The sequence below is a fragment of the Aythya ferina genome (assembly GCF_964211825.1).
Source record: "Aythya ferina genome assembly, chromosome: 26".
Classification (NCBI taxonomy): domain Eukaryota; kingdom Metazoa; phylum Chordata; class Aves; order Anseriformes; family Anatidae; genus Aythya; species Aythya ferina.
Window position 1 is genome coordinate 2692157 of NC_140324.1, and position 24826 is coordinate 2716982.

General features: G+C 42.2%; 1 protein-coding gene across 1 annotated transcript; it reads left to right on the forward strand.

Annotated features, from left to right (window-relative positions):
- Positions 1-7: 7 nt before the first annotated feature.
- LMNB2 (lamin B2) lies at positions 8-24448 on the forward strand. Its single transcript, XM_084498701.1, has 12 exons — positions 8-299; positions 9456-9592; positions 14308-14464; positions 15077-15202; positions 16502-16672; positions 19075-19200; positions 19416-19636; positions 20266-20557; positions 21045-21152; positions 22015-22134; positions 23532-23633; positions 23943-24448. The coding sequence occupies exons 1-12, from the start codon at positions 99-101 to the stop codon at positions 23982-23984; spliced, it is 1803 nt and encodes a 600-aa protein (XP_084354827.1). The 5' UTR covers positions 8-98; the 3' UTR covers positions 23985-24448.
- The last annotated feature ends 378 nt before the right edge of the window (positions 24449-24826 follow it).

Here is a 24826-nt window from a genome sequence, read left to right on the forward strand (position 1 = left end):
GGTGGGGGAGGCGATGTCCGCCATCTTACCGCTCCCTCCTCCCCCGGTGCGGCTGGATTGAATGAGCCCGCTGCCCGCCTGCCCGCCAAGCGAGCGCCATGTCAGGCACCCCGAGCCGCGGCACCCCCGGCGGGACCCCGCTGTCGCCGACTCGCATCTCCCGCCTGCAGGAGAAGGAGGAGCTGCGGCAGCTCAATGACCGCCTGGCCGTCTACATCGACCGTGTGCGGGCACTGGAGCTGGAGAATGACCGCTTGCTGGTGAAGATCTCCGAGAAGGAGGAGGTCACTACTCGGGAGGTACGGCCCAGGGCGGCCTGCGGGCCCCCTTCCGGGGCTCCTGAGGCGGGAGGGGTAACGACGGCGGCTCTCTGGAGGCGTTTTCCCCGCTCCCTCCGAAAAAAGGGGGGAGTCCGCGGCCCTGGGGCTCGCCCGACCTCTTCCCCCGCGGCTCCTCCGCTTTCCCGCCCGGCGCGGGCCGCGCTGTGGAGGCTCCGCGGGCCGGGTTTGTAGAAATCCCAGCCTGTTTCTGTGCCCACCCTGATTTTATGTGGCCCCTCAGGGAGCCGTAGGGGCCGCGATGCCGGGCTGAGGGGCTGCTGGCGGCGCGCGGAGCTTAGCTCAGGCCGGGTTCGGCAGCGAGGGGAAACTCGTGAGGCGGGAAGGAGCCTGAGGCGGGCGCCCGGGCTGGAGCCGCCCGCCGCCCTTCTCCTTTTGGCCGGGTAGGGCTTGCCGCCCAAAATGCGGCTCTCGGAGGCATCGAAACGTTCGGGCAGGTCTCATCTGCTGCATGCTGGTTCTCCGCTGTAGTTTGTAGCCCGTTCCCCTGTCACAGGTAAACCAGTCACAGGTAAACCAAGGCTGAGCGCTCGGACCCCCGCGTCGATTGAGTTGTAGCAAACAGACTGTCAAGTTTTGTGTTTTTTTTTTTTTGCTTTTTTTTTTCCCTCTGCCCCGTGGCTGTTACGATGAGGTGAAGAATTTGAAAGGGTTGATGCCAACTTTGGTTATAACTAGAGAAAATCTCTCTTAGTCCCTTCAAATGCCATGGATCAAATCCGTTAGTGTGGAAGGGGATCTGGTCCCTTCTCTGTGATCCGGGAGGCAGACTGGCTGGTCCTTTTTCTCTAAGCCATGTTTTGCTTTTCCCTCCTCTCTTCCTTTCCCCCAGGACTCCCCTTCCCCTATGGAGGAAGGGTGTAGTCAGGGGTGCAGCTGGGGGCAGTCCCACCCATCCTGTACCAGCTCAAGCCCTCCTCCATCTCTTGGAGGCAGTCTGCGAGGTAAGGTGTCCCACTTCACAAATTAAACTTAATTAAGTTAAATTTTCATGGAAAGCTGGCAGATAGCAGCATTGAAACTTGTGTGATGTGAAGGATTGCTGTGGCACTAATGTAGGCTTTTTTTTTTTTTTTTTTTTAAAGGGATCTGTTTTGGTGATGGTAGCGGGAGAAGGGTTTCCATTCATGTAATTCAGTTTAAGTAGGCCAGATGTGGCTATGGCTTGTTTGGGGAGTGGTCAGCCTACCTGCAGTCAGTGTACACCAAAGTACCTTGAAATGCATGTGTATCACTTAATGTTGTAATATAACTTCAGTGTTTTCGAGATAACTAGGTATTGTGAAACATAAAAAATTGCCTGTGTCACTTGTTCTGTGTGAAATCATGCTATAAACAGAATAACCATGTCTGGTTCAGGGAACTTCTGAGTTGTAGATTGCTGGAGGCTGGAGATAAAAACAGGGATTGCATGCTTCAAATATAGGAGGCAGAATATAATTCCATTAACAAGAACATATGGAATGAGAGGAAGAACAGGGCAAGCACAACACACAAAAATAATCTTACATCTAGTATAAATTAAACCACCTTCTAATAACTGTTTTGTGTTACCAATTCTGGAAAAATACTCAGATGCAGTAATTAGGGAAAGTAAGCCTGAAGATTTTGATATAAATACTTTGCTTACGTTACCCTGGAGCTTTCCTTTCTTTACTTTTATTCCAGACTTTTTTTTTTTTTTTTAATCTTAATTCTTGGGCATATTCTAGGATTCCTCAAGCCCTTCTGTGCTAAGAGCCAATGCCTGTAAGATATTTCACTTGCTTCCTGGACTATCTGTTAAATGCTTCCCCCTTCCTTTTAGGACAGCTTATTTTTTTCTATACATGTGTCTGGAATTGAGAGACTTGGCAGTCTTATCAGTGTTTTGATTCAGGATTGTGGACAGTGATTCAAGGTTGTGTGAGCCTTAAAACTTCAAGTGGCTGTCAGTTTTCGGGTTTCCTGGGGTGGCAGAACCCTGTCCTTCCAGTACCAAACTGGTCAACTGGATTTTGTGCTGATAGCTCAATTTTCTTGTAACACCATTAGAAGTTGTGTTCCTAAAATAATCAGACTTAGCATGAAATGAGATACTAATTAAAAAAAAAAAAAAAAAAAGACCACCAGCAAAACAAACAAACAAAAAAAAATACTATTCAGAAGCACTATTAAGTGTAGTCTAGTTATACTGGCACACTGTTTGGGTACATCATTATATCTTTATATTAGTCCTGCATGTTTAAAATATACTATTTTCTTCTTTCAGGGTGTTCATGGTGAAAACTCCCCTTGGTTAACCTCAGCTGTGTGCAAGTTTTGTCTCCTTTGATTATTTTTTTTAGCTGTCTAAATATTTGAATATCTCTGGCTTATCTGTGGTTATCTGCATTTTCCCTCCTGATATTCTTCTTGTTACATTTACCACGTTTAATAACTATCTTGACCTTTTACAGATTTTTTTCTGCACTCCAAGACTTTAATTTCAGTATGCATTAGGTCTGCTACTTTTTCTTCTTTCTAATAAATACGTTGTTTAAAAGGGGTTATCTGACTTCTTTAAGCCTATGATGTATGACCTGCTGGTCGTGATAGTGTAATGTTGAGTAAGTCTGAGTAGAGTGCTTGTTCCCTTCCCACAAAAAGAAGGATGGTATTCTGGTATGGTTCAGCGCTTTATAGAAACTGAGACACTTCCATATCCTGATTATCCTCTTAAATATTCAATGTGAATCAAAGATGATTTTTTTTCTTAATACCAGGGAGCAGGCCTGGTTAATTTTTTGTTAGCTTTTGTTCCAGAGTCTTTTTTTTTTTTTTTTTTTTACCACTTATACATAGTCGGTAGGAGACAGCTTGCTGCTGCACATGTTGAACTATTTGGGATAGTTTAACCTAATACTGGCTGAAAATTTTCAGAAGAACCTCAGTATCCAAATGATGCGTGGCATGGGGTTGCAAGCAGGAGTGACTGCTCACCCTCTGGGCTCTGCATTAACACCTGAAACTTCTGCCTTGAGAGCAGGTGACATGTCTATGATCAAAGGCAAATGGGAGGTTTAAGGTTGTTCTGAAAAGCAGTAGGAAAAGTCATGGGATCGGTAGAGCGGTGATTGTCCATTGCTCGTTTGACCATCCAGCCTGTTCCTCACCCACTGAGTTGTCCCTCTGTCAGATCCATGTCTCTCCAATTTAGAGACAAGAATTTTATGGGGGACAGTCTCAAATGCTTTGTACAAGCCCATGTAGATGTCAGTTGCACTTCCCCCATCCACCAAAGCTGCAATCCCCTTGTAGAAAGCCACCAGATCTGTCAGGCATGATCTGCCCTTAGTGAGGCCGTGCTGGCTGTCACCAATCACCTCCTTATTTTCCATGCCCCTTAGCAGAGTTTCCAGGAGGATCTGCCCCATGGTCTTGCCAGGCACAGAGGTGAGGCTGACTGGCCTGTAGTTCCCAGGTCTTCCTTTTTTTTCCTTTTTAAAATGGGGGTTTTATTTCCCCTCTTGCAGTCAGTGGGAGCTTCACTGGACTGCCACAGCTTCTCAGCTATGGTGGTTAGTGGCTTGGCAACTTCATCTGCCACTTCCCTCAGGACCCTTGGAGGCATCTCCTCAGGTCCTATGGATTTGTCCACCCTTAGGTTCCTCAGATGGCTGCAAGCTTGATCTTCTACTGTGAGAGATCAGTCTCCCAGCCTCTGCATTTGCCTTCTGGCGTTTGGGCTTTGTGGCTAGAACTACCAATACCCTCCCTCCCACTGCAGTGCTTATGGTTGCCTACCTCCAGAAAAGGCATTTTTAAGGCCTGGCGGGGGTTAGTACACTGTTCTGAGCACATCCCGCTGTTCTCACCCTCAGGAAGAGGGGTGGGATGAGTAGGGGGAGTGAAGATCCCTGGAAGACTTCAGCACTGGCAGCAATCACACTTGTGGCAGAGGCAGTATCTCCAGGCTTCCCTGCTCACTTGTGTTTTCTCACCTCTGTGGGTGTCACTGAAGGTGGCTGTAGCCTTGTATGTCACAGCCACCAAAAGTTTCACGGCGGTCTCACCTGGTTTATCACTTACCTGTCAGTGCTGCAGCTGCTGTGCAAACAGCTACTGTCAGGGCTGTGATACGTGGCTTTGATGCTACCTCATTGCCACCTCTGAGAAATATGTGTTCAGATGCTTTTGTGAGTGCTGGGTCGTTTGAGTCATAGCCTCAAGGCATAAGGATAAAGGGTCTTCTGCCACTGCGGACATCGTCTGTAGGGTGGTGATTGTATGCAGCTCACTTTCCTGCAGTAGTTTCACACCTGCTGAACTGCTGTGCCTGGATGAAGAAGAAGGGAGAATGCTTGCATAAGCTGTCTTACTGAAGTCTTTGGGCAAAGGCAACCCTGTTCCTCCAAGACCTGTGACCTCATGTTCAGTTTCACTCAGATGGTGCCGTGGCACCAAGCATCTCTCTGTGAAGAAGCTGGTTCTCAACCCTATAGATTTCCTTGAACGGGTGCGATACTACTGACAAAATGGGAATGATCTACCTTTGTCAGTGATGTTGATGCTGATGAGTGCCTGGTCCTAGGCAGATGTTTCAATAGCCTGGATGGGTGGGATCACATCAGAAAAAAGAGTACCCGTGCCCTAACAGGTGTTCTTGGTGAGTCTGGTAGTCCTTCAGCAGCCTGTAGCAGGTGAACAGGAGCGTGTGGAGCCACACCTGGTGGGAATGCACGTACCTCTGGCACATTGATGCACATTAATCTGATTAATGCTTCCTCACCCAGTTTGTCCAGGCTTGCTTGGGGGACGGGGCATGCTTCTTAGCCTGTGGATTTGTTGCCTTGGTGTGCCTCCTGTGTCTTCACTGAGTGATGTCTTGAGGATTTTCAAGTGATTGATGTAGGACCACTTGTGTTCATTTGTTTGCCCTTCAGCTGCTGCACAGGCTTTCTTGAGTGCTCTCAGCACAGTTGGGTTACAGTAGGTAGGAAGGTTGAAGTAGACTTAAGAACATCCAGCAGTTCTGCCTTTCAAAGTGTTCTGTGCACATATCGCTGCTTTCTTGTGCTTCATGTGCTCATTTCCTTTCTCCCCCGTCTTCAGACGGTGCCTACATTTTCAAAACGGACCTGACCTGCCTTCTGGGGAGGTTTGCTGCTGACCAGGGCATTCAGGTAGTTGCGGAGGAGCTCCTGAGACTCGTTTGGCCATCTGATTGTTAACCCCTGCTGCTCATCCAGGTGATGCTGGCAGGGGTGACCTGGAGAGCATCGAGTTTGACTCCACGTCTCTGTGGGCAACTGTTCGTGTGATGGAGGCTCGGATGGTTTGCTGAGCAGGTGGAGCTTGAGGGTGACAGGAGAGATCCCGCGGAGCAGCAGTCGATTGCAGCACTGCTGTTAACAACATGATTTTGGTTTCTAGAACCATGGAGCCGTCTTTCAGGATCGACAACTGCTTAGAAGAGAGGTTCTACCTAAGCAGGGCAAAGGTATCTCTGTCAACAGACTGGTCAGCCTGATAAGAACTTCAGACTAGCAATAATGAGGAGGACAGAGGTTCCTCTAAGATCTGGTGAGGAAGTGGTAGGTAGGCAAAGGGCCTGGGGTTATGTGAACAGAGGAGACAGTAATTAACAGAACAAGGATGAAATGGAATCTTCCACAACATAGGCAGGCAAAGAAGGAAGCGCCTGTGGGACAGCCTTGTGGGGAAAGCTCTCGGGCTCTTCTTGGGGGATCATCATGGTGCTTCTCTGAAATGTCTGGATGCTAATGTGTGCAATGTGGGGAACAACCAGCAGGAACAGGGCATTGGGGTCACTACAACCTCACTGGAGTCATGGAGGTGAAGTGGGGTAGCTCACATGATGAGTGCTGCAACAGATGGATACAAGAAGCCAAAAAAAAGGATTCTAAAGAGAAAAGGGGTCCAAGAGAGCTGGGTTGATACGCAAGGATCACTGCCTCTAAGCTATGATCCATCCTGATGATTTCACTGATACTTTAAAAAAAAAAAAAATGACAAAAAAGGGAAGATACTGGAAATTTTCTCTTGCACCCAGTATTCTTTAGGAGTGTTCAAGGACAAGTAGGCTCCATCTGGTGACCCTCTGCAGGGAATTGTGATTAGGCAAAGACCCTGAAATGGGCTGCACAGTTGCTAGATGCATTTATTGAATTTCCTTTCTCTTTTTTTTTTTTTAATTTTTATTTTTCTGGTCTTTTTAATGAGTAGCCAGCATGGGCTAGAAGCGTCATCAAGCCCAAGTTAAGAAATGGGTCCATGTGATCCTACTGAGGGTTCAACAAGTCCAAGTGCAAGGTTCTGCAGCTGCGTTGGGGCAATGCCAGATATGAGCACAGAGTGGGAGAAGAGCTCATTGAGAGCAGCCCTGCAGAGAAGGACTTGGGGGTTCTCGTGGGCAAAGAGCTCAGCATGAGCCAGCTCTGCATGCTTGCTGCCCAGAAGGCCAACTGCATCCTGGGCTGCATCAGCAGCGGAATGGCCAGCAGGGGAGGGAGGGGATTGTCATAGAATCACTAAGGTCGGAAAAGGCCTCCAAGATCATCTGGTCTAACTGTTCCCCAACCACTAATATCACCCACTAAACCATGTCCCTAAGTACTACATCCATCCTTTCCTTAAACATCCCCAGATGGTGACTCCACCACCTCCCTGGGCAACCTGTCCCAATGCCTGAACTGCTCTTTCTGAGAATAAATGTCTCCTCATTTCCAACTTGAACATCCCCTGGCACAACTTGAGGCCATTCCCTCTAGTCCTATTGCTAGTTGAACAAGATGGAGAGCAACTCCTTGCTCAGTCAGATAATGACAAGACAAGGGGGCTTTAAACTGGCTTTAAACTAAAAGGTTAGAGGTTAGGAGGAAATTCTTTACTCAGAGGGTGGTGAGGCACTGGAACAGGTTGCCCAGAGAGACTGTGGATGTCCCATCCCTGGAGGTGTTCAAGGCCAGGTTAGATGAGGCCCATTTCTCAGTTACTTCTGTCTGCTGATTAGCTTAAAATGCTACTGAAAGTGGCTGTCATGATAACATTTCAGACTGTGAATTGGAGCTATGTGTTTCCTTCTCATCTTTGTTACTGGAACAGGAGCAGAGTAGAGCTTAACATGCTACAGCAGAAAAAAAAAAAAACCATACTAAGTTACTACAACAGCAATGTGAGTCAGTCCTTTTTAATTAAGTAGCATGGTTTCTGGTTCTCTTTTTACCAGTAGGTTCTGAAATGGCTTGCATCATACCATTTTTAGTTCACTCTTGCTATCTTCTTTCAAGACAAGGATTGCAGTGTGTTTATTCACAGTTCAGAATATTGTTCTGGTGGTGGTGGTGTTTGGAGTGCCATGAATTTGAAGCGTAAATCATTCACTGCCTGTTGCTGCTCTGATCCTTATGTTACCTTTTTGTGGCAGTGTTTGCAAAAATCTGGGGAAAGAGGCTTTCTTTGTACATGCAATTCTGGTGAATGCCTTGGAGGACTGGGAAGTGATTTGTGCTTGTGTCCTTCGCTGGGATTTCACGTTACCTCTCTGAACCTACAGCAACACAGACCCAAGCTCCCACAGAACATCCTAGCACAAGTATTTTAGTAAATGTAAAGTTGTAGGGGTGATGGTGTGGAGGTGGCCAGCATTAGGGAGGGAGCGTTGTGGATGTAGTACCTGATGGTACAGCATCAGTGCTTGGCCCTTGGACAGTTGCATTTTGTACTGGTATTTGCAAATGCTGTATTTTCACTGACGAGTTGTCCATAGGGGAAGGCTTTACAGCCTTAAAATCTCTGTTTTCTTCTGGGCGTAATGGAGTGCTGTATGAAGGATCTTAGCATAGTCAAGATACACATCTTTGTAGAACTTCCTGAATCTTGTAACTGGTAATGCAGAGTTGTATTGCCCTGTGTCACAGGCAATTCCTGTCTATCAGCTATGGAAAAAAAAAAATAACAAAACAAGTTGAATAAGGCTTGAAAAAATGAATTCTTTAGAGAAAGATGTAAGATTGCATGGATAGCCAACCAAGTTGTTTCTGGTATGCAGTGTGCTTGCAAGCTAAGGCTTTTCAGCCCTCAGACTGTCGTATCATAGTTAATTTCAGAACGGTTGTGAAATGTACTCTATCAAGAACTGAATTATATCCTGACTGCCTTTAATCAGTCTTTTTTGAAGACCAGTTGGTTGAGTCTGTCATTGGTGCCACTCTGTTGAAATAGGCACTCCTAGGAGCAACACAGTTGTCTTTCTTGTCTCTACATTTTATGCTTTATGAAATTTCTCTTCCTAAAGTTGGTATGTTCGGCTTTTGGCTCGTCCCACTCCCTTACTGCTCTGTCTGAATTTACATCAATAATAGCTGTTGTGGCACCCTTTGATAGAAGCAATACCAACAATCTTATCTTGAAATTCTTGCTATCTGATACACCTTTCAAATGATCTCATGTTCTAAAAAAATAAATAAATAAAAAATACAGGTGTTGAAGACTTTGATGTGCATTGTTGCAGTCTGAATGGCTGATAATAGATTTTTTTAATTTTTTTTTTCTGAGTCTGGACAGGGAGAGGTCTATAGATCCTTATCCTCTGAGGTAGAGTACAGGAGTGGGAGTTTCTCTGAACAGTTCGTATTTTTGTAGTTCATCTCATTTCAATTTCTTTTTTGCTTCATAGTACAAGAACAGTGGAGCTAAATTGGACCTCAGTCTGTATTCCAGAAAATATTTGTCATAGTTTGTTTTTAAATGATATTACTGCTTCAAAAAAATCACCCAAAGCACCAATCTTGGAAACAAGCGTGAATAATTTAAGGTCTATCTGTAGGGTGTGCCGGTTTGCTTCACTTGATCTCTTTGGAAGACTTGCACACTTCAAACTTGGTATATTTTGTTACGTTCCACTGGGAATAAATCTGAAATATTGTCTTTGGGACTAGATCACAGCTAACTGTAGGGGTATAATAATTGAAAATGTTCAATATAGAATGCTCTTAAGCAACAAAGTCATATCATACACTCTTTTTAAGGAAAGCTAAATGAAACCTGTTAATCCATTTCAGTTCTTTGATGCTTAGTCTTTGGGATGTTCTCATGTCTGAATACTTTTTTTTTTTTTTTTTTTTTTTACTTCAGGTGAGTGGAATCAAGAGTCTCTATGAGTCTGAACTGGCTGATGCTCGAAGAGTTCTGGATGAAACCGCCAAAGAGAGGGCTAGATTACAGATTGAAATCGGAAAACTGAGAGCAGAACTTGAGGAGTTCAATAAAAGGTAAGGAAAGCCCTGTGTGATCATTTTTTGTTTTTTAATATGATAATGGGCAATATTTGCAGCGTGACTGATGCTGCTGATGCTTCTTAAAATGCCTTAGTGGGTGACTTCTGGAAGTGTTACAGATCAATGGGAAGGTGCAGGCTTGTAGAGGGGAATTCCTCAGAATGTACAGCTAGTCAGAGCAAATGATCAGCTTGGTATGTACACAAACGTATCTGTAAATGGAAGATTAATCAACTGTGATTTGATGAGCAATTTGAAATCTAGATGCTGAAACAATTAATTGTGCCCACTTCTGTCCTGTTGTGCCTCTTCTGATGTGAGTGTGCACGCATGCAGCTATTCAGTAAAATGGATCGAGAAACTAGATTAAAATTAACCCATCCAAGGAAGGTTAATTTTTAAACAGTATCAATTTTATTGTCTGGTCCAGTGCATGTCTGATAGCAGAAATGAAGGAGAAGGGAAATTCATGGCCCTGAGCACACTGGGAATGTAGAAGCGATGTTGGCTTGAAAATGCATGAAGCTACAGCATAAGCGTGCTGTAAGAGACATTGTAGTGACTACATAAAAAAAAAAAAATACTGTTTAGTCTGCAGTAAAGATAATTGACATAATAAACAGGCTAATGAAGCCAATGTAATCCATTATTTCTGTTTGCACTAGGGAGCCTTTGTGCTCAAATACTGTTTAGCAGCTGAAAATTAATTTAAAAGTGAATATATGCCATGGCAAAAAGATTTTTGCTTCTGATTGAATTTTGGTACCTGTTTTAGTAGATAAGGTTTGGGATGTACAGATTTCTCCTGAGCAAGTCAGTATGTTTGTGAACACTGTTGGACATAAAATTGCTCTTAGCCTGGCAATGCCAGTACAAGCCTACCATAAGTCTCCCATTTTCCTTCTTCATTTGCATTTAACTGGTTATACAAATAATGAAATATATTCTTTTTTTTTTTTTTCTGACTAGCTGATTTATTTATGATGGAGCATTTTTGTTGTTTTCTATCACTGGATCTTTATTTTCTGTGCTGGACCCTCTTGTTAAAGTCAGCCATCAGAGAGACTTTGTGGACTTTGCTCCTAAATGAAATGGTCAAATATGAAATATCTGTAGTGTAAACATCTGTTTGAATAAGTCACCATAAAGCCTATTGAACTTGGTGCATGCTTCATATCAGAAAATTTGCCTGCATGTGGTTGGAAGAATTGTGCTTTAATATTTACTGGCTCTTGTTGAGGCCTTTGTTAACCATAAAAAGACCTTGTGGTGTGTGTAGGCATCTGAAGTTACGTGAGACAAATACCACCCGGTCCTACTTCCATGTCCCTCTTGTTGGGGCTATCTTCTTGCTTACAAGCTGTGGGCCAGCAGTCTGTTGTGGTTTAACTGGGCTGGCAGCTAAACACCACACAGCTGTTTGCTCACCCTCTCCCCTCCTCCCTGGGGTAGGGGAGAGAAATGGGAAAGTGAAGCCTGTGAGTTGAGATAAAGACAGTTTATTAAGACAGAAAAATAATAACAATAATGATGATAATAGTACAAAGAATAATAATGTGTATGAAACAAGTGATGCACAATGCAGTTGCTCACCAGCCGAACCCTGACCAGTCCAGCCCTCACACCCTGGCTAGCCGCCCCTATATATTGTTTTGCATGACCCCAGATGGGGTGGAATATCCCTTTGGTCAGTTTGGGTCAGCTGTTCTGGGTCTGTTCCCTCCTAGTTCTTGCAGCACCCCCAGCCTGCCTGCTGGCAGGACAGAGTGAGAAGCTGAAACGTCCTTGGCTTGGTGTAAGCACTGCTCTGCAACAATTAAAACATTAGCATGTTATCAGCACTCTTCTCATCCTAAGCCAAAACACAGCACCCTACCAGCTACTAGGAAGAAAACTAACTCTGTCCTAACTGAAACCAGGACACAGTCCTAATGTTGATTTCAGATATTATGTTTTGCGTGGCAGTCAGAGTTAGATGGACATCAGGGTTGTCCTGGTGATAGCAAATATTCTGCTTGCGTGGGTTTTAATGCAAGGTCCAGAAACGAACAGCCCCAGTATCTCCAGGAATTTGGTTCATGTTTCCTGTTCTGCAGGGTGTATTTCTATGCTTTAAGATATTTTTGTCAGAACTGTCTTTGCTTTGCAGCTGATGAGAATCACTGCAAGTTGTCTCCTGTTCTTTAGGCTTTTGACAGCACTAAGAGACTTTGCAAATATTTTGTAGAACGTTGTGCACTTGAAGTGGTGGCAATGGTGTTTTCCCTCGAGTTATCTCCCTTTTGTGCACTTTTCTTGGACAATTGAGTTGAGTACCATTATCTGTCACTTCACTGACTTGACAGGGTAATTCTGCTCATAGGCTAAATATGAGGAAAGTACACTTCTTTTTGTCTGTTGTTAGTTTATAGGAGTAGAATTGAATTCTTTCTTGGCTTTGAATTTTCTTCTACCAAGTTGCTTCCAGTCCCTTAAGATGCTCGTAAGGTACTTGGAGTATTCCTGCTGTGTCTGTCTGGGGACATATAGGGAAGGTTATGCTCGTGATGTGGCCAGATCTCAGATACGAGTCTTGCAAACACAGCTTTGAAAAGTCTGTTTGCAGGGTGTCCTCTTGACAGCCAGCTGATGACCAAAATCCTCCCTGCCCAGGCTGACAGATGCTTCTGGTCCCATGCCAAGTTTAGGTCAGTGCTTTGTGTATAATGGAAGAGCAGGTCAGCCTGTAATTTATGGTTGCTTACAATTACCTCAGTGTCTCTTTCAAGCTTGCAGCAGGCATAGGGATGCCAGGAGGGATCCCAGGCATTGCTGCTCCCTTGATTGCTTGGAATAGATTGGGTTCCTGGGAAAGGAGACAGCAGGCTTCTGTCTTGGGGCATCTTTCCTTTGGTCTCCCATGTGAGAGAGGGAAGAAAATGGATAGTTGGGGGAGTCACAGTAGGAGAAAACAATGGCTGAAAAGGGTGCAGGGAAGTTTTTCCTGAGGATTAAACTGAACTGAATTTTAGTTGTGGAGCTACAAGCTTGTAGGGCTTTTCTAGCTACTGCCACGAATATAGCCAAGTTCCAAGAGATGCCTTCAAGATACAGCTAACATCTTCAAGAGATGCCTTTCTCCCTGTCTTTCTCCGCTAAAGCCTGCATTTGTTAGTATGCAAAACACTTTCCTGGAAGTGTTGAGGATGCTCCAGGAAGGCCCTGGGGTGTGGCTGGGTGTGGTGTTGGGCCCAGTTCATGCACAGGAGGGAGCCCGAGGCTTACTCCGCTCTTGGCTTGTTCCTGGGGCTGTCTGCTTGCGCAACACCAGCACGCTTGGGAAGCTGCGAGACCCTTGCTTGCTACATGAGGATTTATGTCAGGGCTTATGGTCTAGGAGAGAATATGTTCTGTCTGTCAGTGCAAGCATTTATGCTGATGTCTTTCTGCCATGTACTCAGGCAGCTTCTTCAGCTAGTGACAAATGTTATCACCCCAGTATTGTGTGAGTACAGATCCATCTCTTGGGGGTTTTGGATACCCTGGCAGATATTTTAATTATTTATTTATTATTTACCATGTAGCATACTGATGTTCTAACCTTTTCTGTGTTTTAGTACTTGGGATAATTGAACAAAAAGAAGCATCCCAAGCCTTTTTTTTTTTTTTTTTTTTCTTAGAGCAGATCATATTGAATTGGGCCACCTTTGGCAAGTGATGTTGTTGAAACCTTGGGAGTCCAAGCAGACTGGCTTAGGTTGATCTTTCTTTTCCAAATGCTTTTTTACTGACTTCGTGGGAAGCTTATCTTCCCTTTACAAAAGCTAAATTCACCCTGACTCTTCATATTCATCTGTGCTTATGCATATGCCCACCTGTGAAAGGATATGCCATCCTGTGAAAGGATCAATAAAGTTACTTGGAAGGAACCACGGTGTCAATGTGCTTGCTCTGTGCTTCTGCTGAAAATGAGCACAGCAGAAGGGACACGCTGGTGCTAGGGCCAGAGAGGAAGCAAAATCCATGGAAACTAGGTTCTAAGTTGTGCTCAGGTGCTTTTGAAACATCAGTCTTTTTAAGATAAAATATTTATATTATCCTGATTCTCCTAATGCAATTAAGCTCTTCTTAAGTTTGTTCCTCAGAGTGGAATAGCTACTACAGTGTGGAAGTAGAAACATGGCAGGATGATTTCTTTATTACAGCACTTAATTTTGCTGCTTGCAGCTTTCCTACTACATTAATAAACGTGACAACAGGAGGTGGTGATTGAAAAGCCTCAGAGAACAGTTATATTTCATTTAGGTATTTTTGTTCACAATACCCATCTTTAGTGTCGTTGTCCTTTACGACGTTCTTTGATAAGCTATCAAGATGATGAGGCTTCAAGTGTAAGTGAAGAAACAGATGATGAGAGAGGAATTCCCACTTCTTGGGACAGTTCTTTTGCAATGAAGACTAGTAGATAGAATTTTTGGTAGGATTTTTTTTTTTTTTTGCCTGCCAGTGATGTGTTCATCTTTTCTAGGCAATACACTTAAAATACATTGGCACAAGCTGAGTTCTAAGACAGGTTTATGATTATTTTAATTAGCTGCAGTTGGAGCCACCTAGTGGCACAACAGTCATAGTATAAGTGTATAGTAACACAAATCTGTAATTGCAACCAGGGTATTCTCAAGGTGTGTGTGCATCCATGTGTAAATATAGGTAAATTTTGTTTGTTTCAGCTACAAAAAGAAAGATGCAGATTTGTCTGTGGCTCAAGGTCGCATTAAGGATCTTGAAGTGCTGTTCCATAGAAGCGAAGCAGAACTCAACACTGTCCTGAATGAGAAACGCACTCTGGAAGCAGAGGTGGCCGATTTGCGTGCCCAACTTGCTAAGGTATGGCAGTGAATGTTTCCTTCAGCACGAGAAAGGTTGTTCCTTCTAAATAAATAAATAAATAATTTTGTTGTTAGTTTATATTAGAACATCACTGGTTCAGTTCACTTAGGGTTAATTTTTACCTTCTCTTCTTAGATATAAAAATAAATTTTAAGAAATGTTTGTGAAACAACCAAAGTAACATGGTATATTAGAAATTTTGATAGTGAAAAAAATACTTTAGAAACATTTACCAAATATTTTTGTTACTAAATGTTGTCCTTTGTAGCATCCTGGATAATTTTAAACTTACGCGGAAGTATCCAGTGGGACTGTGCTGGCAAGAAAAAGAACATGAAATATATGCTTGAGAAATTAATAATCCTTGGTTTTATTACCAATCTGCACTGAAATAATCCTGTGGTTTAAACAGGTGCTTTATAAACATGAAAGCTTTTCTAAGTACTCATGCACACATTCTCACTTTCTGTTTTTTTAATTAATAACTTGAGATTAGATCTATTGTTATGGATTATTGGTCCAAAAATATCAATTGAGGACCATAAAGGGCTTGTGGATGGGGGAAAAAAGACATCCAGTCAAATCATTATCTTCCAAATTCTCTACCAGGCTGAAGATGGTCATGCTGTGGCTAAGAAGCAATTGGAGAAGGAGACACTCATGCGTGTGGACCTGGAAAATCGGTGCCAGAGCTTGCAAGAGGATCTGGATTTCAGGAAGAATGTGTTTGAGGAGGTATTATCAACCTTATAATCTCATTATATTGTGAAGTGTATGTAGATCTTGTTCACACTGATTATAAACCATTACTAGCTAGTCCACGTAGGGAAAATCAATATTATTCTTGCTATGAATTGGTTGAGTAATAAAAGAGTTAAAGGTTTTGCAAGAGTCGCATGATAAATCAGTGGTTGCATAGGCATAAGAGCCAAGTGACAAGGGTATTACTGTTCCCTGGGCTGTTGAGCTGATGTAACTGCTTGCTGTGTGAAAGGGTAAGTCTTATTCCCCTTCTCTACACCTGGTTGCATGGCCCTGCCCCTTACTTGCACCACCCTCAGTGATTGTTAGACCTGAGTGTAACCTGTATTCATTGATGAGAACAGTATACAATTGCCCTGCTTTTTGCTGGGGAAATTTTCTGCCTGTTTAGTGGGTTGGACTGGCTCATAGTGATTCTAAGGAGGATTAGAGCTTCTCTAAAGCAAGTAGTAAGAATACACATGTGAGGACATGTGAGGGGGGAATGAGAAAGGGAAGCAAGGCCTTTGTGTACTAGTAGTAAACGTATCAGGTCAGTTTATTTCATCCTGTGAACACCAGCTCTGACCTTTGATTATTTAGCAGCCCGAGCTCATTTAATTAGTGCTCTGAGCAGCTGCCACGTGTTCCACCCGTCATCTCACCCATGCCAGATGTGATGTTTGGCTGACCATGCACCAAACCATTTTGGTCTGATTAACTAGGAAATACTTCTGGTTCTTCTTGTTGAGTTTAATATTTGCTAATGTAGTGGCTGAGTTATGCTTTACCATGGAATCAAGTGAGTGCTCAAACTGAATTAAGGGGCTAGGCAAGGCTATGTGGCTAAGGACAGGTGCTGGAGTATAGAATCACAGAATATCCAAGTTAGAAAGGATCCACCAGGATTATTGAGTCCAACTCCTGGGTCCCCAAAGGGGGGTCCACCCAAAAAAATCAGACCATGTGTCTGACCACTGCCTGGGAGGAGGAGGTAAAAGAGGGTGGATGTGGGCAGAATGTGTTTTCAGTTTGCTTTTAGTTTCTCAGTGTTCTAGTCTGCTAGTGATAGGCCATACATTACATTAACCTCCCTGTACTGAGTCTATTTTGACTGTGATAATTGTTGAACGATCTCCCTGTCCTTTTCTCAACCCTTGAGCTGTTTCCATTGTATTTTCTCCCCTTTTTTCTTTGAGGGGGGGAGTGAGTGGCTATAGTGGAGTTCAGCTGCACAGTGGGGTAAAACCACAAAGCAGCAGGAGCTTAATCTTTTTATCTTTTTTTATTCAGGAGATAAGGGAGACAAGAAAACGGCATGAACATCGTTTGGTCGAGGTGGACACTAGTCGTCAGCAGGAGTATGAATCCAAAATGGCTCAGGCCCTAGAGGATCTGCGAAATCAACATGATGAGCAAGTCAAACTGTACAAATTGGAGCTGGAGCAGACCTACCAGGCTAAGGTAACGACTGCTATCCACAGCGCTGTCTGCCAGGAACTCTGGTCAGGGAAATAAAACCATTTCCATTAGTCCTAGTGCTTTTAAGGAGACTAGTAATTATACTTTAAACAAGCTTTGTTCTGCTGCCCAAATGTTTCCTCTTGTGCTTGTGTGCAGATCCATTTCCACTGAGGTGATAGCCCAAGGTAATAGCCAGGAATAGCATTAGCTGAGAAAGGCCAGTTTCCAAGAGAACTCTTGGAACTTCTGGTCACTGGGGAGTTTGGGGAATGGGTGGATTTCAGAACAAGCCTTTGTCCGATCAAGCTTGCAATCTAGTTGTGGCCATATTGAGAGGAACATTACAAGGTTGCATAGTCACTTTTCTCTTACTGGGGCCTTTGCAGTGCTTTTACTAGCCCTGATACAGTAAATGTGTGTAAATATTACCACATTTAAATGATCTAAGTTAGTTCTGGATTCTAGAAAATTACTGTGTGCAGTTGTAGTTTCATTGGTGGGGGTCAGACGAGATACTGGACTTTTTAACAGGTGTTGATGGAGAAAACCGTAGTATGTAAGTTGGAGGTGTGAGCATAGTGAGGAGTAATTTTATCCAGAAGAACACTTCTTAAACTTCTTAAACTGTTTGCACTACCTTAAAGGAAGTTGGGGGGAAACGGGGGCTGGCCTCTTGTCACAGGTAACTAGTGATAGGACTAGAGGGAATGGCCTCAAGTTGTGCCAGGGGAGGTTTAGGTTAGAAATGAGGAGACATTTCTTCTCAGAAAGAGCAGTCAGGCATTGGGATGGGTTGCCCAGGGAGGTGGTAGAGTCACCGTCCCTGGGGGTGTTTAAGGAAAGGTTGGACGTGGTGCTTAGGGATGTGGTTTAGTGGGTGACATTGGTAGTAGGCGATTATGGTTGGACCAGGTGATCTTGAAAATCTCTTCCAACTTCTATGATTCTATTTTGTTTTGTTTGCCTGTACAAATCTTGAGTTAGCAAGTCGCAGTTCATTCAGCACTGGAGGTGTGAGGGGAGTAGCAGCTTTGGTACTGGTGCAATTGCTGGCTACAAGTATGTATTTTTATATTCATTACTCTACCTGAAGGAATAAAGTAACTGTCAATCTTCTGGTTACTGAAAATACTTAGCAATAATTGTAGCCACTTCTAATTCTTTTTGTGGTGGATAAATTGTGCTACTGCTAACATTGTTCTCCCACATGCTCCACTTTGAGACTCCCTTTGAGATCTTTGGTTTGATGATTTGCAGTTTGAGGAACATTGATCTGAAAAAATTAACTATTTCAAAGGGTAATAACAACATGGATAATATATAAAATAAGTTAACTATTTTGACGTTATTCAGGGAAGCTAGGAACGCATATTTTTATACAACCAGATATTTGGATTGACTTGTCACAATCCAAGGAAGATTTTATTGCTATTTCAGTGCAACTTCTAATGTAATAGCTTTGAACTCCATTATTGCTCTGTCAGAGTTGACTAAAATTGGCCACTAGAAATGAAGCTTATTCACTAGGTGAAATTAACAACTAAAACCAGATTGTTTAGTTAGAACCACTAGAAAAAAAAAATAGAAAAAAATCAAAAGCATCATTTTGCCTCTATGGCAGGACATTATCTGAAGTGCTTGCTGTGTGAAGCTTTGGTCCTTTTGGAGAAGGTAGCATAGAGTAATACAGAGAAGACCAGCTCAGGAGACTATCCAAAGTATGAAATAAGTCCTGCATGAAGAATACTTGAAACCTGACCTGGAAAAAGAGATGAGTCAAGAGAAGGGAAAGATGATGTCTGTAAAAGGATGAATGGCACAGAGAAGGTGAATCTTTATTATTTTTCAGTAGAAGTAGGGAAAATGATCATAACTCTCCAGTAGCAGATTCAAAAGGGACAGAAGAAAAATGCTCTGTGCTGTGTGGATGCAGAGAGCAGAGGCTAATTCCTGCCTGAAGAATCTGTTGAAAGCTTGTAGGCATCAGGATCCCGTCTCCAACTGAGGAAGTTACAATTGGACAGCTGAGACATGACACTAATGAAATTCTATATTCAACCTGCACCCTGGGCATTCAGGGAACTGTTAGACCAGGACACGAACTTGCTAACGTTTGCTCCAGTCCATTGCGTCTTTTTTTATGGCAAGAAGGCAGATCGTGTGTGGCAACATGAACCTGAGCCTTTAGAAACTCTAAGGCTGCAAGTATAATCTTACAGGAATATGGCTCAAATTTTCTTGGCTCTTAGGACATTTCCTTGATATTATGAAATTCTGGTCATAAACTTACTAGATTTCCATTTAAAATTATTTAAGGTTGAATGTCTTTCATTTCCTACCAAAAGGGTATTTTCAGGATATCTATCTCAATGCAACTGACTATTATAAAACTTGCCTTCCAGCTGGAGAATGCCAAACTGGCCTCTGACCAAAATGACAAAGCTGCTGGTGCGGCTCGGGAGGAGTTGAAGGAGGCTCGCATGAGGATAGAATCTCTCAGCTACCAGCTTTCCGGCCTTCAGAAACAGGTATAAAAGGGGAAAAAGGGGCCAACTTTGCTCTTGTTTTTAATATAAAGCACTGTAATGTTTGCAAATATTCAAATTTCTGTCCCTCCATATTTTCTGAAGTTTACGGAGATAAATGTTTTATCTTTTTTTGGAAGGGTGGTAAATTTTAACTTATTTTTTTATTGCACCCCACATGGATGCCAACTGGGTTTTCTGTTATACTGTCTCCCTAGGCTAGTGCAGCAGAAGATCGTATTCATGAATTGGAGGAAATGATGGCTGGTGAACGGGATAAGTTTAGGAAGATGCTAGATGCCAAGGAGAGGGAGATGACAGAAATGAGGGACCAGATGCAGCTGCAGCTTGCAGAATACCAGGAACTGCTTGATGTGAAATTAGCACTAGATATGGAGATCAGTGCTTACCGAAAACTCCTGGAAGGAGAAGAGGAAAGGTAAGTACAGATTCCATATGCTTATCTTAGGACTAGCAAATGTTATTTTCATTTCTTACCTTTTTTTTTTTTTTTAAACATTTTAGCAGAAGTGACCATATCACAGTTCCCTGCAATCACATTGGCTTTGCACTGCAGTGTGTTACATGGAACACTTGCAGCTGTTTTTGTCCAAACACCTGTCCTTACATTGTTTTGTTTTTCATAATGATCTCAAAGTGCGGTGCAATTTATTCTGTACTTGACATTCATCTCCTCTTTTTATTTAAGTGCTTATACTTCTATGTTTTCCTGTTTTTAAATTGTTAGGCCAAGAATAGTGTGTTTAGTAATAGAAATACTGGAGGGAGGGATGATGTGATTTGCGTTGCTCTTGCCAGCGCTTTCACCTCATGTAGTCATGTTACTAGAAAACTTGGGAGGACTGGATAGCCTCCCTCTTCCTTTATATGAAGTCCTGCTGGCAAGACGCAGTGAGGCTGTTACCAGCTTTGGGGCATATTACAGTCTGGTTACTGAGTGTATTTTGCATTTTATTGTGTGTGTAGTTCCCTGAATGAGCTAAAAAAAAAAAAATCTTCACTTAGTTTTCTTCCATTTCAATAAAATGCTTGCTTGATTTTGTTAAGGCTGAAGCTCTCTCCAAGTCCCTCGTCCCGTGTTACAGTCTCTCGGGCTACCTCCAGCAGCAGCAGTAGCAGCACTTCACTTATTCGCTCTTCCCGAGGCAAGAGAAAACGTATTGAAGCAGAGGAGCTTTCAGGCAGTGGAACAAGTGGAATTGGCACTGGAAGTATTAGTGGCAGCAGTAGTAGCAGTAGCTTCCAAATGTCCCAGCAAGCTTCAGCTACTGGAAGTATCAGCATAGATGAGATAGACCTGGAGGGCAAATATGTTCAACTGAAGAACAACTCAGAGAAGGTGAGTGCCAGCTGAACTCCTAGGAAACAAGAAGCTAAATTGAAATGTTGCACAGCCTAATAAGCGCACGTAGATAAAGTCACTTGAGAGAAATTGCTTTTTTCAAGGTGTGTCATCCTGCAGTAATTAACAGTGGCATTTGAAAGGTGAATATTACTACACTGCACTAGCATGAGTGTAGTGTTTGATGCAGTAAGAGAATGTAGTTTGTGCCCTGAATATCTAAACACATGTGCTGGTACCTAGCTTGTTGAAAACAGCCTTGCTGGCTATAACAGAACTGTGAAATGTCTCTTAAATTGTTGCTGAATGACCTTGTAGGATTTACAAATAACACTATTTTTGGGTATAGAAAAATATTTTCAAGTTAGAATGCAGATGTCTAACAACCATGTAAATAAATGTAATTGAAAAAGATCTAGGGAAAGTTCTGATGCCTGTTTGCTCTGTTTTGCTCACCCTAAATAACTTTGACTTTTCTCATTAGGATCAGTCTTTGGGTAACTGGAGACTGAAAAGACAAATCGGAGACGGAGAGGAAATTGCTTATAAATTTACTCCGAAGTATGTCCTCAGGGCTGGGCAGACTGTAACAGTAAGTTATACTTCAAGTATGTCAAAAACAATGTTATTTTGTTGATACTGCAGCAGTTGTAAATCTAACATTTGGTTTGGCCTGATTTAGGGTATAACTTCTGGTTTCTTGCATTTTACTTTAGAGGAGTAGGATTTCAGTTACAGAAAGGCAAAATACAAGTTGGATTTCCATATTAACACTTAGTATTTAAGACTATTTGTGACACAAAGAGATGAAAAGGTATTTGGGGTGGGAGGAGAGGCAAGGACTGATTTTTTCAAACACCTTTGTCCAGGTTTGGAATGTTAATCTTGCTCTACTTCATGAAATAGGAAAATTTCGGAGCATTTATTTGAACTGGTAGACTTTAAGACTAGATACTCTAAGCCTTAAATATAGTAGAACAGCTGCTTTTCTGTAATTTTATGTTTGATATTTAGTCTGCAATAGATGTCCTTTCAGAATTAAAAAAATGGCTTTCCTTTGATCAATTCCAGCTATTACTACTTAAGTATCAATTGCTTAGATGCATGCCAAAAATGAAATTGGCACATTACAAGTTGCATTTTATGTCTTGGCTTCATACAGTGTAGTCATTGAGACTGTGGTAGTAGAAACTGCTATATTCAGAAAAGAATTGATGACTGCAATATTAGAATAACTTATTTTCTCTTGCCCTTAACTATGGCTAGTGTTAATTTTGTTGCAGACTGAGAATGTCTTCCTAAAAGTACTGGCATAGGCAAAAGTAGGGTAAAATTACCACTGGAGATCCAAAACAAAACTAACATGGAGAGAGAAGTGGGAGAGTTAGAAGTTTTTGGATATTAAAAAATAAAATGTACACAAATATCTGATTACAGAATGTCTTTCTCACTAGATTTGGGGTGCAGATGCAGGTGTATCTCATAGCCCCCCTTCTGTTCTCGTGTGGAAGAATCAAGGCAGCTGGGGCACCGGAGGCAATATCCGCACATACCTCGTAAACTCTGATGGAGAGGTAGGCTCTGCCTGTTGAATAAGAATGCGGGCTGGGTTATCTCCCAAACTGATGAAATTGTTTTGGGGAAAACAAAACAAACAAAGATTTCCCCCATTGTCTTCTAATATAGTATAAGGTACAACACTGAAGTAATTAAATACCTGTATCTTTGTGATTTTTGGAATCTTCAGACAACTGTGATTGTTATCCTTATTACATCCGTAGACTACTTTTTTCTCATTTTTAGAAAAACTCCCTGCTAGTGGTGGATTTGCTTGGCATTTAAGTTTGTGTTTTCAGTCAAAGAGGCAGAGAAAATAAATATTGCTGGCAATTAAAAGTTAGTGTGTAGGACCCACCTTATTTTGGGATGCAGTGTCATTATTAATGTGGAAAGATAGTTGCTTTTTCAGTGTTGGAAGTATATCAGTTTTCATTTGGCACTGGTTTCTCTGTGTTCTTCGTTGTCCTACATCTGCCCACAACTGTTTTTTCGAACTATCCCTGCAGAAGACTCCTGCAAGGGAAGATCGTGCTTTGGCTGTTATTCATAAATGTGCCATTATCCCAGTGGTCCGATAGAAATAGGAAACTGAAACAGACCTCAGTTGTATCAGTTTTCATGCTGCCTCTCTTGCTGGCAATTCTGTGGAAGCACTTTGTGCCTGAACAGCAGCACAGGACAAGGTAGGAGGGAGGGTCATTTGTATAGATAGAAAGCTCTCTGGCTTAGTATTCAAATAGAAGAAGTGGTTAAAATAGTGTCTGGAAATACTTCAAATCCATGTCCTTACCTGCTGTGGTTACCTGTAGTATCCCTGCTTAGAAGTGTATGTTGAGGGCAACTTTTTCCACAACTAAAAATTTGCTCCTACAATTTCAAGGCTGCAAGGTTTACAGAAGAATTTCGTACTGCTAATAAAGTGTTCAAAAATAGTAGTAAAGGAAGTTCCCTGATGTTTTAAAATTCTTTTTAGTGCCTGGTTTGGAAGACTGTCCTGATAATTCACATGCAATAGGTACAAAAAGCTTAACAAATAATGACTGTTCTTAATGCTGTGTAATCATAATGAAAAACTTTAGTTTCTGATGTTACAATATCTCTCAGACAGCTCCTAGCTGAGTCTTCTACGAGCTTGTATAAAATTGAGTAATGGCCACCTGAAACATGGCTGCTACTGTTCAAATACCTAGGGAATGAAAGAAAATTCCTGAAGCTAAATTACATTACTTGTCTTTTGGTAGTTAGAACTAGGAATGTTTTCGTGCTTTTCAGGGTGTTTCAGGTATTTGGTTGCACAGCTAACTTTGAAGCTGGAGCAAATTGCTTTGAATCCTCAAAACTTTAAGTGGGGTGTTATATTGATGGTATAGCAAAAACTATGGGCCATCTCCTTGTCTTTCCTTTTGTGTAGGAAGTTGCAGTGAGAACTGTTACTAAGTCGGTAGTCATGCAAGAGAATGAAGAGGAAGAGGATGAAGCAGAGTTTGGAGAGGAGGACATTTTCAACCAACAGGTAATAAGATGCAGACCAGGTTTTTAATTTGTGCCTGGTTAGATTGAACAGCAATGAGATTGTGGTGGTCCCTTCAAGTTTTCACTAGTTCTGAGTTTCTGGTCCATTTTTCCAACAGATGCTTGCAGAGGGCAATATCAGAACAGCTTGCAGCTCTGCAGCATCACTACAGTGTGCAGAGAGAATACAGTGTGAGCAATTCCTCCAGGAACTGCTACTTGAGTCAAGCTCATATCAAGAGCTAGTAAGGATGTAGTGAAGTTTAACACTGTCGTGTAGTTGAGTTTAACACTGTCTTTCTTATTTTAGGGGGATCCCAGAACAACCTCTAGAGGATGCGCAGTGATGTGAAGAAAGAAGAAAAAAAGAAACTATTATTTGCTATTTTTTCCATTTATTTCCTTTTATTTTTGCTATTTTTTTCCTTCCAGAGCCACTGAAAACTATTTTTATACGTATCATCTGATTTCTTTGAAGTTTACTCCTTGGTACATTTTTATAAAAAAAAATCAAAAAAAAAAAACCTTTACTGAACAAAACTGCCAGAATTTTTAATAGATTTCTTTATTTCTCCCTCTGGTTGAATCACTGTACTGAAATATTTTTTTCCCCATACAGAGTTTAAAGTCTTATGTACAAACCTGCAGCAGAAAAGATTTTTTTTTTTTTTTTTTTTTACTTAAAATGGGACGAGACTCCTTGAGTGTATGGTAAATCTATAGTCGGTGCATATATAACCAGGATAACTTATATTTAAAAAAAAAAAAAAAAAGAGGGAATTTTAAGAAAACATGTTCAAATGCAGGGCCTCAGGATTGATTCATGATAGTTTGTCCTTTAAGAAATGGTAGTAAGTTGCTGGTGTCCTCAGCAGTGCCCAGCTTAAGAAAATTGTACACCGCGTTCATTAGAAATGCTACTCCACCAGTGGAAGTAACAAAGGGTAGTTGCATTTTCTGTTGGTCTTGGCTCAGGACCATGGCATTTTGTCCTGCTCCAGGATTTGACAGCCTAGTACAAACAGATGAATCTTGTCAACACCATAGCTCCATATCATTACTTTGGAAGATGGAGAGTGATGGCTTCTGCTTACCTGAGATAGACACCATCTTAATGTATGGACGTGTCAAAACCAGAGTTCTAATTGTTGTGTTTTCCAGGGATTTTGACATTGTTGCAAATGAGATCTTGTT

What these genes read in the sequence shown, in the direction of transcription:
- LMNB2 (XM_084498701.1), top strand. Translation starts at nt 99, where the DNA reads ATGTCAGGCACCCCGAGCCGCGGCACCCCCGGCGGGACCCCGCTGTCG. An exon ending in AGCAGACCTACCAGGCTAAG is followed by an intron (nt 16,673 to 19,074) that starts GTAACGACTGCT and finishes CTTGCCTTCCAG; the next exon opens with CTGGAGAATGCCAAACTGGC. An exon ending in TTTCCGGCCTTCAGAAACAG is followed by an intron (nt 19,201 to 19,415) that starts GTATAAAAGGGG and finishes CTGTCTCCCTAG; the next exon opens with GCTAGTGCAGCAGAAGATCG.